The sequence below is a fragment of the Panthera pardus genome, unplaced genomic scaffold, assembly GCF_024362965.1.
Source record: "Panthera pardus isolate Hobbes unplaced genomic scaffold, ASM2436296v1 HiC_scaffold_13, whole genome shotgun sequence".
Taxonomy (NCBI): domain Eukaryota; kingdom Metazoa; phylum Chordata; class Mammalia; order Carnivora; family Felidae; genus Panthera; species Panthera pardus.
In genome coordinates, this window is record NW_026526688.1 from 3,377,008 (window position 1) to 3,395,722 (window position 18,715).

At 40.3% G+C, this 18,715-nt stretch overlaps 1 protein-coding gene across 5 annotated transcripts in view; it reads right to left on the minus strand.

The window, feature by feature from the left end:
• The window catches only part of CSMD1 (CUB and Sushi multiple domains 1), a 2,004,702-nt gene that overhangs the window by 317,028 nt on the left and 1,668,959 nt on the right, over nucleotides 1-18,715 (minus strand). For all 5 annotated transcript variants that reach the window (XM_053900776.1, XM_053900775.1, XM_053900774.1 and 2 more), the window contains 2 exons: nucleotides 1,330-1,521; nucleotides 742-868 (listed from right to left, as the gene is read on the minus strand). In XM_053900776.1, the coding sequence (XP_053756751.1) occupies nucleotides 742-868; nucleotides 1,330-1,521 (319 nt within the window). The remainder of the gene's footprint in view (nucleotides 1-741; nucleotides 869-1,329; nucleotides 1,522-18,715) is intronic.

The following is an 18,715-nucleotide window of genomic DNA, read 5'->3' on the forward strand; positions in this document are numbered from 1 at the left end:
ATTTTCATTTCTATGTGTAACTTTAGATTGAAATGCTTTCCTGGTTTACCTCAAACTTAACTTCGGTATATGGCAAATGACCACATATTCTCCCCAACCCTGTATGCAAGCCCCTTTTCAATATGACTTTGCTTTTCTTTCCGTTAAGGGCTGGAGTGTATTTCTTCAAACTTTATCTTGCTCATGAGCTTTGCTTTGACATATGGCATGTTAGCAAATGTTACGCAAGGCGAAGTTTGAAAAGCGTGCCCTCTCTTGCTGCCGGGAAAGTTCCATCGTGATTAGTTTACTGAAGAAACAGCAGTCTGGTATCGAGAGGCCCCAGCCTTCCGACACGTCCAGGTGAGATGTGCACACCTGAGTGACACTATCCTGGACCACCCTGCCAAACGTGCCCAGCCCAGGACTGCCCAGGCAACCCACAAAGTCAAGGGCAGATAAATCACTGTTTTACGCAACTGAACTTTGGTGGCCAGTTTGTTATGCGGCAAAAGCTAACTGATACCTTTACTTCCTTTTTCTCTTTTTTGTAGATGGCTTAACACAAGTTCTTAAAGGAACACCAAAGTAAGCGTGTGAGCCAACCAAAACTGTATGCGCACCATTATGTGTTTTTCTTTGACTCATAAACTTAAATCTAGTCATGGATAATAACAGATGTACTATTATCTCCACTACAAATACAGAAGACAAGACCGTATTCTAAAACTGCATCGCGGAAACCAAAGTACAAGAAAGTACCTGATGGTCTTTCCTGGGTCGGCCTCGATGGTCCAGGTACAATGCAGGTTGTTGTCATAGGGAGCAGGGTAGCCGGGAGACAGGATGCGCCCTGACGTGGCAGCATGGATATGACCACCACACTCCGCTGCGAGAGACAGGGAAACAGGAGGGGATTCACTCCAGGCCCTCGGATTTCCATACAGCTCTTTTAATAACAAACCCCCAAACCATCACGTCCACATTATACACACAACCAAAAATAATCACATTCGTCCGTCTCCATCATTTGTTTACTTATTCCCAAGCATCATCCCGATGGAAAGACATTATCTGCTACGTAATTAAAGTCGAGAGTATAAAACAATGAAACACTTGAGTTATAATTCCAATAGTAATTCTGTACAGACAGCCTCAGTAAAACAGTACCAGGAAATCGTCCTTTCCTACAGAAAACAAGAAACAACAAAAAGACATGCATATCTTGGAAATACATAAAAACCTACACTGCAGAGAGAGCAGAAGAACCCTGCCCTCTTCCGCAGCACCGTGGGGCTCCCGCTCTCAGGTATGCTTTTGTGTAGTGAGGAGGCCAACTTCCCAACTCACCTACACAGGAAGGCAGTGGCTTGTCCCACACTCTCCGGTCGCCACTCAGGCAGGTCAGACTGTTGCTGCCATGCATGGCATAGCCTGGGTTACAGCTGTACAGAACTACAGTGTCAGTAAAGTGGCCTTCATCTCGGATCCTATAGCCATAGTTAGGGATTCCTGGATCCTCACATTTTACTAGGTCAAAACCTATGAGAAAGGAGGGGAAAGATTGAGTAGAAGTAACGGTAGACTGTAGGTTAGCATCAAATAAAGATGAGATGGTGGAGGTTATCAAACGCCTCCTGGAGCTTGGAAAGAAAAAGAAGACTGTGAATTTAAAAAGGGAAAAACACAGGTGGGTCTCGATCGGACTTATTTGGTAACCATGTGTCGTCTCGTGATGCTTGATAATTTTATTTGTTCTTATCTATTTACATAATTATACGGAGAGTCTCTTTTCCTAAGAGTTCCAAATTCTCGTCTGCTAATCTAGGTTGCCTGCCAGCATGCTGAATTCTCCAGTAAGCCTTAGAGCCTTGTCTCATGGAGCTGTAAGCTTTTCCTACTTCCACATTCCTTCTGTCAAGCTCAAACTTTCCAGAAGGAGGGACCAGCCATGCCTGTGTGGCACAGAGCCTGAAAGGCACTCTTCAGGGTCCTTACTGCCAGCACTGACTGTAACCTGCAGTCATGACCCGCCCACCTTCACACCATCTTTCTCTATAACTGCAAGATCTTAAGCTTCATGGGAAACTGAAAAGTTGTTCCTACTCACAGAAGGCAGGCTTGTGAATTTCCACCTGCCACACTGCTGTGGCATACAGCTAGGGGGGCTTCTGGGCAGCTAACTCCACGCGCAACGGAAATCCCAGAAATGAATCACTATAATGACTTCGCCAAACTTAGCTCTTAAACTCAAAGAAATAGATGACAGAAATGAAGATTTAGCTTCTGCAGTACTGAGAGCTGTATATTGCTTTTATGTGAGGCAATATATTACGGCCATCTGTGGAGACAGTCTTCCACTAACATTTCTCCCCTTGTATCCCGATGCAAATTTTGACCATTTTAAAAAGGAGAGCTGGGAACTTGATGTACCACATGGTCTGTTAACATTAACTTCCACCTAACTTTGACTTCTTCCTTTCAGAAAAAAAGAAAGAAAAGAAAAAAAGAAAAGAAAAGGGGGGGGAGGGAAAGAGAGAGAGAGAGAGAGAAGGAAGGAAGGAAGGAAGGAAGGAAGGAAGGAAGGAAGGAAGGAAGGATGGATGGATTTGTGATTTTTGATTTTTGATAGGTCGGCCTGCCAGACTTGGATTTGAGACGGTTTCCATGGAGGACAATATATCCATAAATTCGCAACATAATGCCACTCTGATGATCTCTATATAATCAGGATTTGAGTTCTGCAGTTTTGTACAGGGGAGAGAAAATGACATGTGGTCATTTACACTCAAGTTGCTAACTCTCTTCCTAAAAGTGTCCCCCATAAAGTATTAGTCGTTACAAACTATGCCTTTACAATAACTCTGATCTATTTAAGAAATGCAAACACTGAAAAACCTTGGATTGTGAGTAACTCATTCTGCGAGTCTTCTGCAAGATGAGCAAACATTTCTAACAAATTTTAACGTGATACATGAGCGATATCTTCTGATAGGAGTAGTACGTGCCGTCGAACGTCACGTGATCACAACTGAGCCAATGGTTCTCGAGATTCGCTTTGATCTACAAGTGCCTTGGATGACAAGTGTGTTTCTGGAATGAATTATGCTGGCAAACCAAGGTTTTATTGTAATTTTAACTCCAGTTGCCCAGAAGGAAAGAACGTAAGAGAACATCAGTCCCGGTGCAAAACAAAGGGATATTTTAATTGCCACAAAGGGGAGGCAGGCGTTTAGGGGAAGGGTCTCAGGGCTCATGCAGATATTTGACTAGTCTAATCTGACCAAAGACAGCCAACACACCGGGGAGAAAGCAAGCCAGTATCCTGCTGAAGTTGCGTCTGACAGACAGACGTGGGACAGAAGTGTCGCAAAAGGCTCTACACATTAATTAGCCTGTGCTTCTCCTTCTACAAAAGGGAAAACGGAACCGGAGTCTTTGTTGTTGTTGCTTTATGTGGTTCTTGGGTTGGAAGCGAGGGGATCTGAGCAGCGCTTTACAGCAAGGCCACAGGGTGTGAGGAACTGAGGACAGAACCAGCAAGGAGGTGCGGCCACGCCTAAGGAGGGCCCCGCTCCTCGTAACAGGTAACGTCTCAGATGTTCCACTATGAACTCAAATTAGGTATTTAAGTATCAAATGACAGTGGAAGATAAAATTGAAAATATTCAGTAGACAAACAAACTCCAGGTTATCAACAAGAGCCAGGGATCTGTCACTAGCATCCACACCCTTGTGCCAGGATGCCGGGTAAGCCAAGGAATCCATACGAGGAGCTGGATTCATGCTCAAGGACATGCAGGGCTTATCAACGAAGAGCAAAGTCCGTGCAGGACAGCAGGCCCTGGGAGACAGTTACGACCTCCTGTGCCGTGGAAATTCACACCTGGCGGGACACGAGCCTCCGACCTTTCAAGGAGCACCAGAAATCTGGATTCCTTTTTAGTTTATAATGATTGTTGAGTGAATAAATATTCTGAAAGTGGAGATGTTTAAAATCCAGAATCAGATTGTTAAAGCCAGATGTCAGTAACACAAAGGACCAGATGGTTTACTGGCTTTTGGTGAAGGCTTTAATGGCACTCGGAATGGGAGAAAAAGTTGGCAAATCCATCTAATGTTTCTTAGATTTTTTTTTAAGTTTATTTATTTTGAGAGAGACAGAGACAGCACAAGCGGGGGAGGGACAGAGAATCCCAAGCAGGTTCCATGCTGTCAGCGCAGAGTTCAATGTGGGGCTCGAACTCAGGAAACTGTGAGATCATGACCTGAGCCAGAATCAAGAGTCGGACGCATAACTGACTGAGCCCCCCCAGACCCCCCACCTAATGCTTCTAAACTAAGCTTTGAAACACAAGCACCTGCTGTGGAGTACTAAGGCCCGGACGAGGAAATGGTCAAGCTGGCCCAGGACCTCCCATGATGAGGACCAGTTGCTTCTGGGTGACACAGAACCGTTTTGTTATAAAAGATTCCCTTGGCAGAGGTGCGTGCCCGTGCTGATAAAGTAATGACATTGAACTTCCTGTGTGACTTGTGCGCGTTCTCACGAGCTTCTAGTCTGCAGCTTTACAGACAAACCTCTACAACTAACCACTTGGCGTTAAAACCTTTCTGGAGGAAGGTAAAAAAGAACACTAGAGGGCAAACAATAAAACAAATAAAGATGTACTAATAAAGTCTGCCAAGCCTTCTTTGGGTTGATTTTTTTTTTTTTTTTTTTTTTTTTTGAGAAAGGTTTGACAGCTTTTTCTATCATTTAATCTTGAATTAAAAAAAAACAACACAACACATCCTATCACACAGTTGAGTCAAGTTGTCTCTGAAAGGGTAGCTGCTATCTCCAGTACCTGTGGTACTTGCTTTCTTACGGTGCCTTCTAGCAGTTTTTCAAAAGTTTGCTTATGTCTTCAACGGCATCATGAAATTCCTTACGTGTAAAGAGTCCTGCACTTGATTACTAAGCGCCCAAAGCCTCTAGGCCCATCCAACGTCATGGTAGGAAATACATTCCTCTTCCCTGTCAGACAGTTGAAAAGTATTTGGACATTCCAGAATTCAGTTTTCCAATTTTCAGTCCACCAAAGAGAGCTTTGTTCACACGAAATGCCCCACATGATTTAATAGTTCATTTCCAGTTACAGGTGGAACCACAGACTTTATCCCTGGAGGAAGCATTGAAAGTAGGATTGATCACTGTCTTGAAACGGCTGGAGAAATCCTCAGAAACCCCACATTTCCCTCGCTGTTGGGACTGTTGGACTCAGTCCGTCCACAAGCACCGGAAACACATCCCCGCTCTGCTCTCTGTCCACAAACTGATGAATTCATTTCGACTGAGTTTGGCTTGCTTTGTGGTTAAGGAGTTGTAACATCACTGTGACTCTGAAAACATTTCAACACTGCTTTTAAACACCGGTGAACTAATAAGTTGCACAGATGCCTAACAGCAACATTCTGAAGCAGCAAAAAACTCCCTGATGAATTCCATGACTATTTCTGGAAAAAAAATGTCCTGTGGTTAATCAAAAACACCTCAAAAAGTATTTTTAAGATTTATCTTTAGATCTCAAAGATACTCCTCCAAAGAAGAGACATTTCCATTTTAATCTGAATCTGAAACACTTTATAATGACTAATCTTAATACTGCTAAAGGGTGATGACTTTAAAAACACAGAGAAGATGTCCCTTCCTGTCTTGGAGCCACCAGCCTGCACGAAATCAGTGTAGCAAATACTGGTTCTGTATATTCTTTTAGGCCACAGAACCTTTAAAAAAGATTAAAGCCAGTTATTTATTTCAAAACATTATCTATTAAGAGTTGTGATTGGTATTGAATTTATTTAGTAATTCCATTTGTGTCTGTTTCCTGTGATTTCTTCTGAGGTCATATAAGCAGCAAAGATGCTTTGGACTAAATGTTCCAGGGAAAACAAGCTGTAAACATCAGGCAGATGGAAATGACCTCTCCACATCTTTTACAGTATTTACCCAGTCTTAATATTTTTTAAGGATTAAATGGTATATATCTTGAGCATCTAACAAAATAATAGCATTATAAGAGACTTCCACTTAACTCTCAAGTATCTGGTCTAGTTCTTATCTTCCCCATAAAGCACTTGTGTGAGACAAGAATTTGCCCTGGATCTGATCCATTCTGTGCCTGCAGGCTGAATGAGGCCTGCAGTCATGAATTTCCCAGCCTCTGTCTAAACAGCTTTTGAGAAGGTGCTTTCTTGTGTAGGCGAGCTTTGAGAACCACAACTGAGGAAAAAGCATATTCCTCATTCACAAATCTGATACCTTCTCCTACAAACAACTGAAAAAGCTTCAAATATTCACAGAATCCTGTCATCATTTAACTATACCTGACACTTATTTCAATTTGAATAATGTACCTTTTGGTAAAAATCTCCTTAGTAATCTAAGAAAAGGTTGCCATGTGCAAAAACCAAAAACCAGAACAAACAAAACACACAAACACACAGAAAGGGACATAGCTTTCCCATTTGCTTTCAGTAAAAAGAAGTACAGTAAAACGTTAGTTTGTGAGCATATTTTGTTCTGGAAACATGCTTGTCATCCAAAGCACTTGTATATCAAAGTGAATTTCCAGAATCATTGGCTCAGTTGTGCTCATGTGATGCTCAGAGGTAGGTACTACTCATATTGCAAGGTATCGCTCGTGTATCAAGGTAAAAGGATTTGCAGTCATCTGGAAAGAAACGTAGCTTGAGACCAGAGCGCTGTTTCAGGTTATTTTGGTGGTTCACTTGAAAAGTAAAGTTCACTGATGAAGAATTTCCTGAAATGTTTGGATTCCTGCTCTTAAACCCAAGTCTCATTATTTAAGAATGAAACTCTAGATGAAGTATGTGTACTTGCATTGGAGTTTTAAGTTATTATTTACAAAATTACACATCAGTGCTGTTTTTTACCTACAACTGTTCTTGGTTTCAAACTGATTTTTTTCTATCAGCTAGTTTTTTTATCGTTTATTTTCCCCCAATATTATTTTATGACTGATGTTATTTCATCATTATGGGAGATGATACTGAGAATTTCCCCCAAATAGCAGTGTTCAACAGGATGGTGAAAACGTTTGAACAGAAAAATGAACTCCTGAGCTCCAGAGTGAAATATCAAAAAGCCCGTTGAACTCCAGAGTGAAAATCAGATAGCCAAAGTAGCTACTTCTCTGGAACCATCTTGGTTTTCACGAAATAGGTCACTAACAAACCATAAAGGTAATCATAGCTAAGAATTCTTGCAGTCAATCCTAAAATATTTTGTAATTCTAAATATATTGTATAGACCCAAAATGAGACATTAATGTGGAATATACTCTGACCTTGCGTGGAGTTTATACAGTGATTCAAGGTGTTAATACCAGTTCTGGGAGGGCTTTGTGAAACATTTTGCACTGTCCACCTTCTCCCTGATGTTTACCACTGCACACGGCTTGTCCCTGTTGAGAGTATTTACAACTGAGGATGGGGACTTGGCAGCCACATCAGGGTCAGCATCTACACCAGGGCAGGGAAAGGGTGGGCCAAGGGCATTTTACTCTGGGTTAGTTTTTAAATGCATCCAACTGGTGAAGACGGTGGTAACTCATACACTGTGGTAAGAACTTATAATTAGCACATTGTCTAAATTTTTAAGACATGTTTACTATGACTATGAGGCAGGGAATTTGTTAGTTACTGTGAGTAGAAGTGAACAGAACAGGGCCCTCTTGTCCATGGTCTACTTACCTACACAGCAAAAAAATAAGTATTTTAAAAACAATAAGAGGGGCACATGGGTGGTTCAGTCAGTAAAGCATCTAACTTTGGCTCAGGTCGTGACCTCATGGTTTGTGAGTTCGAGCCCCGCACTGGGCTCTTTGCTGTTAGCACAGAACTTGTTTTGGATCCTCTGTCCCATTCTCTCTGCCCCTCTCCTGCTTGTGCTTTCTCTCGCTCTCAAATATAAACTTAATAAAAAGATATGATACTTGTTACAGCAAAGGTCTGTGGGAAGGTTGAGAGAGGCACAGAAGGAAAGAGGAAGGTGGGACACAACTTTGCAGAAGAGATAAAACTGAGCTGTTCCGGAAGGATAGTAGACATTGGTGGTTACAGAACCAGAAGAGAAGTCTCCAGATAAAGTCTTCATTATTATGTGGAGGTTTGGAAGAACATGGTGTATCCTGGGATGGAGACCAATTTCTGGTAGCAGGTGTATCTCACTGATGCTTTGCTGTAAAAATCAGGGAAGGGCTATCCTGCAGCCGAGGGGAGTGCAGAGTGAGTCAGCCTGCAGTGCGATGTTGGTGGGGAAACAGGTGTCTGCACAAGGAAGTGACACACAGATATTTGTAGGTATTTGTATTTCAGAGAGAATCAGTGGCAATATGGAGTGCGGACTGGAGTGAGGGAATAAGACAGGAAAAAATTAAAAGATGTTTATCTAGCACTGAGGTTGGCTGCAGCAGTGGGATACAGGGTAGTGCACGGGGTAAAGTCACGTGTGTGTGCAGAACACGCAAACGTGTCATCATGCAAGGGGAGCCCGAGACGCAAGTAGAGGCAGCAGAGGGATGGCTGTGATGGAGAGGTGACACAAGGGAGAGAACAGAGCTCACACGAGGGTTTTGAGGGAGAAGAGAAACATCATGTCGGGTCCTGATGTCATCTCATAACAAGCCAGTGTATGATCCAGGAAAAGAAACCCTTTCATTAACACCTTCTTCTACAAATAACTACAAATAAACATGCTCTTAAGATATTTAGGACACGAAACAAGAAAGGCTTATGGAGCTTATTGTCCAATAGAGGAATCAGACACGATAAGGAATAGCAACAGACCTTCATGAGCACATCAGCAACAGAAATATGGAAGCCATGGATGACACCACCACAACCCTAACAGCTGTCCCTCCCCGTCTCTATTTTCTGTCGCTTTTCTGTTTTTCCTAATTACTTTTGTGTTTTCTGGTGTTCACTACTTTTTATATTGGAGAGAACAGTAGGAGGAACACGGAATTTTTTTTTTCTTTTTTTTTTTTTTATTATTAGCACCATGCTCTAACCAACTGAGCTAACCAGCTGCCTCGGAATGCTTTGTTTTTTGTTTTTTTGTTTTTTGTTTTAATAGGAAGTTCTCTAAATTTTTGTAAGTTTGGCTCCTATCATACAGAATTAAACTTACAGTCAGGCGGTTAATATTAGTATTTGTCTGGCATCACCATTCTGTACGTTCAGATTATCCAAGTCCTCTACATTTAAGTTTTAAGCAAAAATGTTGAAGTAAAAGAGTACTTTAATTGTAAATATAAGCTATTAATACTATTTTCATAAAATGTACTTTTCGTTATGATTTCTACGTGATGATGAAGCTAGTAATTTATATATAGTAGCTTAGTCTAGTAACACTTCATTTGATTGATAAAATACATTGGGAGTATAATATCCTAATATAATCTTTTCCTTTTTTGACCTAATATTAATGGGTATTAAAGTAAAAAAAAAGATGATTTAGATAATTTTACTGAGAAAACATATCTGGAAAATCTCCTTCTCTTATCTACGGCATTAATTAGTTAAATCATTTCTTTAACATCTTTTTATAGTGTCTACTGTACTTCAGATAATTTCCTAGGTACTGGAAATATAAAATTAATTGATCTCAGTCCTGGCTCACCAGGAGCTCACAATCTGTACAGAAAGACAAATAATATACAGCGGTGAACATCTTACATTTTAATGGGACATCCATTCAATACACACATATTAAACACTTCATTTATAATGTATTTCACAAGATACTACATCCTCTTTCAGTATACAGGCATAGCTTTGCCCTTTAGGGCCGAGAGTTTAATTGGAAGTGTTCCTACTACATCACCAAGTGCTTAAGAAGAACAGAATGCACACACATTCTAGGAGGCAGCTGGAAGAGTTCACCAAGCTGGAGTCTTATGTCCTTCGTCAGGACTTCTGGGAAAACAGGATGCTAGTACAGGGCAACCCATTTATAGGCAGCCACACAGTATGAAATATGGCTGCTTCTAAATGAGCCACCTGTACTTTCCAAGGGGTGCACAGGTGACCGCAAGTAACACGCCGTGCTTGACTGCGGATGCTTCTTTCGGTTTTAGCAGTAAAAACAAACACACATACATACATATACACATTTATACGAAGGGATATCCAGAAGTACAATGAAACAAGTTCAACCAACCATATATCACATTTAACTGACTACACAAAATGCAATTTGATTATTTTCAGAATATATTCCCTAATAGAATGGTAGCTTTTACATTTCTTATTTGCAGATTAAGAAGTAACTTCCTCTCTGAAAAAGACTGTTTTCCACGGTGGGGTTGGGGTGGAGTTAGGAATAATATGTCTAAAAAAAAACCTCAAGCATATTTTTATTTTAAATTCTGAAATTCACTAATTGCTTAAAATAACTTGACTATTCCAAGAATCTGATTAACTATTGTTGATTTCCTTAAAATTTAGCTGTGGGAGTTTGCAGTCCTGAAGAATCTTCATGGCCAAATACGAAGTTCAGAAGGAATGAAAACGCTAACAATTCACACTTAAATAATTTGGTATCAAAACAGGGAAGAAGTTAAAGCTAGATTGAACGCAGATTTCACTAGCTCGAGAAAATAAATATCAATATATAGAACCAAGACAAAGTGGCAAGTCAAAGTCTTCTACCAATATATTTATCAAAAATACCACAATTAAACTATATTTTGATCATATTACAATTGCATGTTTTTAAACCCCAAGACACAGTTTCAGCAATGTTTTAAGAAACTTGAGCATTCCTACATAATTCAATTACGTAATTATCTTAAAAAAAATTTTTTTTTAATCTTCATTTTTGAGAGAGAGACAGACCGTGAGCAGGGGAGGAGCAGAGAAAGAGGGAGGCACAGAATCTGAAGCAGGATCCAGGCTCTGAGCTGTCAGCACAGAGCCCGAAACGGGGCTCAAACCCACGAAGTGTGAGATCATGACCTGAGCTGAAGTTGTACACTTAATCGACTGAGCCCCCCAGGCACCCCAAACTATGTAATTATTTTTAATGATAGAAAATTTTCAGATTTTTTTTTGCCATTTTGCTTATGAAAGTCTTGATCCGTGAAATGAAAATGGTGGGGAGAGTGGGGAAAGGGAAAATAGGAACACATCGGTGAGTTATTTTTAAAACCATCATTTCTTGATAGCATGGAATTTTCAGCATATAATATTAATTCCCATGGTCTAAAACTTGATGTTTATATTTGCATATTATCTGCATATGGGAATATCATGATTAACAATGCATTTACTTTTTATTGTACTTTAATAGAGAACTATAAGTTGTGCTTAATTTATTGTTTTCACCCATGGATCTCATGGTCTTCTTTCCACTTAGGAACAAAATAAATGACAGGGCACTGATTCCAGGTGCTTATTTCCATAAAGGTGAGCATGGAAAGGAAGGGAGCATGGTACGGGGTACGTACAGAACACATACTGTGCCATGCAATGCATTAGGCAGTTGTGTCCAGGACATCTCTTTTAATCCTGAAAATAATCTTCGAGAGTGGTTAATTACAGGATCCTAAGTAGGACACACTGGAGAGTTTTGTTAGAGCCCAAATGGAGGTGCCCCAGACAACGTCAGCTTCCTTTTAGAAGCACGCAAGCCTGGCAGTTTAATGCACACAAGATTAAGGTGACAATTCTTGATACAGAGTGAGTTCCCCTTAGAGTGGCCCCTCACCTTCCCCTACTTGGTCCTGAGAGGAACCCCTCCCAAAGTTGGCTGTGTTCACCCTGGGCTCCTTCAGGCATTCTTGACAGGGCTATGAGGACTACCCAAGACACATCCTGATCAACTAGATAGGACTGTCTCTTCTTACTTGCTACCGAAGATTCACTCGATTTGGCCAAGAGCATTGTACTACATAACAAAAGAAGAGCATTTTGGAAAGTCCCATGGGGGACTTAATTCTTCTTTGCTCATAAAATAACTGTTACACTTTCTTTTCCCCGGAAAGGTTGTCCCCATTGGATCAAGAGACATGTCAAATTTACATGCAACCAAATGAACCTCACACTGATCTTCAAGAGATTATCCCGGAGGCAACTAGGGACATGAGTCCTGGTTCTGCGAACACGGCTCTTTCCTCTCTTCAGTCTGTGTATCTGATTCTTGGCAAAAGGAAAAAAAGAAAAGTGTGAGGAAAGCAAAGGTGCCCGTGGGAACGTGTAAACACCCCAAGTGGAAGAAGTAGAATGGTTGGAAACAGAACGATGCCCACGGGAAGAGCTGCTGAGAACACCCTACGCAGAAGGTCAGGGGCCCAGGGGCACAAGGACTCACAGGATATGGGAAATGAGGGACAACTGAGCTCTTCCAAACGATGTCCAGACTAAGTCCATTCTCAAGTTCACTTTCCTTTACCTCGTCCCACTTCCGTTTCCAAGTGATAAATATGGATGGTTATGCCTCTTTCTTCCTGCCCCCATGTTACAGAGATTTTTATAAGAAAAAGCAAAAGATTTAACAGAACACACTGAACTCTTCCTAGGTAAACTCTGTATAAATATAAGGGATTACCAACAACACTCAGATTTTTTGCTGCTGTTAGTATTCATATGTTGTTATCTATATTATTCTACAACAAATAAATCCAAAGTTATTGTCAAACCATATGCCAGAACGCACCCCCTCAAGCCATGTAGCCAGGCCATCAATTCCCAAGAAGCGACAGCCACAACCAGACCACTGCTGGCTTATCACGGCTTTAGGGGGTAAGGGTACCGTTCCTCATGTTCCGCATCTCATTCTCGCAAAGAATTTCCGCGCGAGTGACCGCCATCCATCAGCCTAACTGTGACTGGCAAGAGCCAGCCGGGGCTCACTCAGCTTACTTCTGAGACCTCAGTAACAGGAACCGCCTAACTGGAGACCTGCGCGCAGATACGGCACTTGCTCATTCAGAGCGTTTACACACGTCGTGTGAAGGTGTATGATAAACACCACGAAGAGTTCATCTGCATTTAAGTTTTTGTTTTTCTTTTTCTTTTTTTTTTTTTTTTTTACTTGAATTGAGTACTTCACTTTCTTTTGCATTTGGGTCTTCCTTTCCAGTGTGTGCTAGGGCGTTTCCTGGCCAGATCATTCTTGAAACCCAGGTGAAACTCATTCCTGTCACCATTCTGTCACCACCTCCTGCCCCCTGTATCCAGAGTAACTGCCTGACTGCATTGCTCATGTCCTCCAAATCATACCTGTCCTTTAAGACCCAATCCAGCCCATTCCTGTTAAGGCTCCCCTACCTATTTCTCCTGAGTCCTCTGTCCTTCTCGAATTTCTTATGAATCCTACTGCAAAATATGTGACCACCGGTGTGCCACAAGTTATTTATTCTTCTACGTCTTCCTGTGTGTAGTTTATTATTCCATCTAAAAACTTGCTCCTTGAAGACAGGGATGGGATAGTGAGTACTCTGTTTACCACATTATCTAAGGAAGTTCAGAAGTGGGAATAGAAACACCCTAATGTATTCATGTTACTGAGTTTCATTGGTGGTTATATTAATTCCAACTTGTCAGTGACTGCTTTTAATTCAAATAAACTGTTAAGCTTCTAAAGATTTCCAAGTATTATTAAAATCATGAAAATCACTGCTTATCTTTTGAGTATTCATACTAATTTTTTTAAAAATTGGGAAGATTTAAAAGTAATATTCAATCAGAAATATCCATCCAGCTAATGAAGATTAAAAATGGGTACAACAATATTACTTAACCATCTTTGAATGGAAGACACAGAGGTTCCTATTTTTCCATAAGCTGACTTTCCAAAGAGGGAGTCCCATCACATACTCAAGTGGAAATGTGTAATAACACATTTATATAATGAAATGGGTATTTCATAGATTTATTTCCATGGGATTATTGTATGGAATGCAATCAGAAGTCTTCAGCATTATGGACATAAAATGGTGTTATTTTGGTCACAGTGGATTCAGGTTGATGATGCTCAGATGACCGATGACAGATATTTCAAGCATTTTTGATAGCCTGAAAACTGAACAGGTTTTGAGTACAAGTAGAAAATTTTCATTCATTTCCTGATGAATTATTTGTTCATTTGTACTTTTCATCAGAACCAATCTATTCTTTTAGATGTGGGAATTCATCTTTTACATGAAAAAAAATCAGTTTAATGATTAAACATTCAAATTAATAAAGAAATAATAAACATGAATGAGCAATTTCTTAGCAATTATTTCGATTATCGTGCAGGGGCACAGATCAGTAATTACCTCTTCCAAAAGTTCCAATTCATACAGATCTTATTTCATACTGATGCGTGCTAACTACCTCTGGAAATTTCCACAAGAGACAGCTCTTCTATGAACATATCTGTTACCTCTTGGATTTTATTATTTGGCTCCTCAACTGATATTTTACTGACCAAGATGTATAATGTATCAGATTTCAATAAATTAACCAAAGATGTAGAGAATCCTCTGGATACCTGACTCCAGATGGGTTTGCATTACCGTCAGACCTCACGACTGGAGCCTACAGGCCATGCGGCCAGGTGGGTCCATCAGCTGTGGACTAAGCCTAACACCACCTAACCCTCACCCCCACACTCTGCCACGGAGGCAATGTTCCTGTTCAACCTATTTGCTATTTGGTAAAGGAAATAGGTTTCTGATTACTGTAATGATAAACTCTTATCTTAAGAAATGCTAGGATTCGCAAATAAGTCCCCTGTTTTTATTCTAGAGCTTAACAGTACTGACACCTGCATCATCATCCAGAACTCAGCCTGCAGCCACAGTTCCTTCCTTTTATCTCATTTAACAAGTCAACTCATCAAAGCCCTAGAAATAAAGAGATTTTTAAAGATCTGTTGTTTACATCTTACCTCCATCACCTTGCTCTTACTGGCATTACCTCAGAATTAGATTACACAACATCTAATGGGCAAATTCTAACTTCATTCACATCTCCCATCTATGCTACATATGGAAGCAAGATTAAAAACCTAATACCAAGCACCGAGGGATGTCAAGACCCTATTATCCAAAAATGACATCTAAACCTCTTCTACTACAAATCGACCGTTCCCGATTCCCCAAGTCAGTAAATAACATCCCCGGAGCCCACCGACACTGGAGTCACCTTGGGCTCCTGCTTATTTCATACCCCACACACAAGCTGTCACTTATCCAATTGTTGTAGGGAGTTAAAAGGTAGACTTTGCTGAAATCATCACAAGAAAAATTTTATATCCCTTTGAACAGTAAAAATAGCTTTTGATTGATTCCAATGTTGTAGAATTTCAGAACTAGGACTGTCCAAAAACAACGACTTATTTACAGAAGAAAAGTATGTGCTGCGATATGACAGATCACACAGCTGACAGGTGACACAGCTAAGACACTCAGTCCTAGTTTCCGGACACAGAGGCGGGTGTATTCCTTTGGCCTGAATTTCACCAGTAAGTTAAATCACTTGACCATGTGTATACACTCTTACATTTGCTACGGAGTGCTGATAACTGGATCATTCCAGAGTCTTTGCCAATTTCAAGCTGAAATTTCAAATTTTTTCACGTCCTCGTCTAAGAGTTTAGTTTTGTTATTTAACAGGGGATTATGCTCATATCACTGTTTGCTGAAATGTTTACTTTGTTAAAAAAATGAAAAAAAAAAGACTCATTTAATTATCTGGTAGAGATCTAAACAGCCTTCGAATGTCTTAATGTCAAAATTCATTAAAGTGGAGAAAAATAAAAATTTAAAAATAAAAATGGAACTTTTGGAAAAGGTAATTACTGATCTGTTCCCCTGCACAATAAAAAATAAAAATTTCTTATGGCGTTTTTTTCTCCTTACAGAATTATTACAAATGCCATAATACATGCAAGAAAAATCAAAATCAGAGATAAACTGACTTGTGATTCATTACCCAACACTGCCTTTCTGACACGGCAGAGAAGTCTCTGTGAATCTCTTCTTCCCATGAGTGACCTTTTGCAAAAACAATGTATCCATGACTTTGACCAATACAATAGTGATTACTTTTTATTTCCCCTAAAGAAGAGTGGAGCAAAAATTCCGTCATCACTCTTGCCATAAAATGCTCGATTTTATAGCATTTGGTGATATCATCTGTCAGCCTCCATTTATTTCTCTCTCGAGTCATATGCTTTTAGTTTAATCCTTTAAATTATTTATGCCACCCTTCTGGAGGCTCTTTTGTCTTTCTCAAGGTACTGATGGTTAGCAGTATGTCCGTCCGTTCCAAAAGATGAGTATACATAGCTGTGTGTGTCAACTGGCAAGTTGTCACAAAATAGAAGGAATAATTAATTATAAAACAAAAATACAATTCACAAAACTAAATCTCTGGGGAAATCCTGTAAAGCTAAGTAGAAACTAGTGCAGGGGCACCTGGGTGGCTCAGTCGGTTGGGGATCCGACTTCAGCTCAGGTCATGATCTCACGGTTCGTGAGTTCAAGCCCCGCGTCGGGCTCTGTGCTGACAGCTCGGAGCCTGAATCCTGCTTCGGATTCTGTGTCTCCCTCTCTCTCTGCCCCTCCCCCGCTCAGGCTCTGTCTCTCTCTGTCTCAAAAATAAATAAAAGCATTAAAAAAACTTTCTTTTTTAAAGAAACTAGTGCAGACCAACATGCACGTGGAACTTTATAGGATCCGGAGGACTGTGACATAGGTCATCAGGGTGACCTACGATCCTAATTAGGCAATTCTCATGTTGTCACAGAAGTGAAGCATAGGGAGGTTTCACTAGAGCTTTTTTAAACACTGTAAATGCTTATATTTTAGTCTTTATGATGCTGTGCATGTCAGTAAGGGAGCAAGATGATGAAACATCCAATTAGAAGGCCAGGGACACGGATTCCACAGCCACCTCTAGCTCTCATTTGTGTCTGACATTGAGTAAATCAATTACGTGTCACCTCGTGCCACTGTCCTTTCTTAACATGGTCCTGATCATACTTTGCCCTTTCCTCTCTCTGAGAAATGATGACGATTTATGTCCGGTTTCAGGACAGCCTCACCTTGAGCCACCCTACGGTGGGAGGGGTTTCTGTTTCACAGTGTGGCACTTCCACAAACACTCATCTGCACACCCCTTTCTTAGAAATGCCATCGTGTTTGGCTCCAGTATTTTCTTCCTGATGTCTTACAGTAATTAAACAGCTATCTTGATTTTCATCTAAAAGTGTACACGCCAGAATAAAATTTTCTAATGCAAACCAAGAATTATACGCTGGGATGGTGGACTGGGGACTGGTTTTTCATATGGCATTCCCAGAGATGTGAATGCCTTTCCTCTTTATAATATGCCCATCTTGTTTTACAGTAAATACAGAGTTCCTTCCAGGACTTTCTAGCAGCCTGCCTCTATTGTATCTGAATTACACGGACAGTTTTTTCCATTTTGACATTTCCAATGAAAGTCATTCTATTTTGAAGGATGTATTGTATACAATATGTTTCTCTGGGTTTTCTTGTAAAAGCAGAGTAAAAATGCAATCTTCTGAATTCTTACCAGAAGGTGTAAGCTTATAAAAAAAAAGTATGGGCATGTCTTGATATATTGATAGAAAAGGTTTCCAATGATGCAATTACATAAGCATAGAGTTCTGGGCTTGTCACACTACTGACATTACAATTTTCTCTCCTTGTAACACTATCCTTTTTATAGCAAAACAAATTGAGTATGGAATTTAATTTTTCACTGAATATACACTTTTAAAAAACATATTAGTTGGAAGCCTATTAGAAATAAGCTTTTTTCCCCCTCTTTTTTCACAGCTGAGAGTCACTGTGTTGCACTTGATAAGAATTCACGGAAGAATTGTTTCAACAGCGATGCCCAAACTAAAATAAATCTAACATAAAAATAATGAAGTTAGAGGTATATGGCTCATTTTTCTGGGAATAGACTTAAACATATGAGTGTGCAGAGATAATTTTTAGATTAAAACAAAAAGAAACTGTCAGACTTAAATGTTTAGGGCTTTCTAATTGTTTTTTTCTTTTAAGCAAGTTGTGAGACAAGTACATTTTGTGGTTGGAGCCTCAGCACCAGGTTTTACTTTTCCTTTCTCTGTGCCTTTGACCCTTCTGTGCACCACACACACTTCTACTAGGCTTCTGTGGAAATTCACCTGCACCCAAATCCTTTACCGGGGTCGCTTTAACCCTCATGACCCCGAAAGACAGACTGAAGTCACAGACAGGTGCATGCTTTGGAGATTTGGGGGCCTAAAAACCAAAACCCAGGGGCACCTGGCTGGATCAGTCAGTTATGTGGCCAACTCTCAGCTCAGGTCATGATCCCACAGTTCGTGGGATCGAGCCCCACGTCAGTCTCTGCGCTGACAGTGTGGAGCCTGCTTCCAATTCTCTCTCTGCTCTCTCTCTCTCTCTTTCTCTCAAAATAAATAAGTGAAATAAATAAAAATCATTAAAAAAAAACACTGAATCCATGACAGTACAGAAAGTGACTCTGTGACTTGTATTGTTTGCAACTAGAGATCCATAACTATTAACCCAAACATATCCTGGAAATTTAAAAGTTCACAGAAACAATCAAATTGTATGTTTCCTCTTTTTAAAGGTCTACCTATATCTGCAAGTGAGTGCACACACACAAACACACTGTTTTTGAAAACGGAATTATC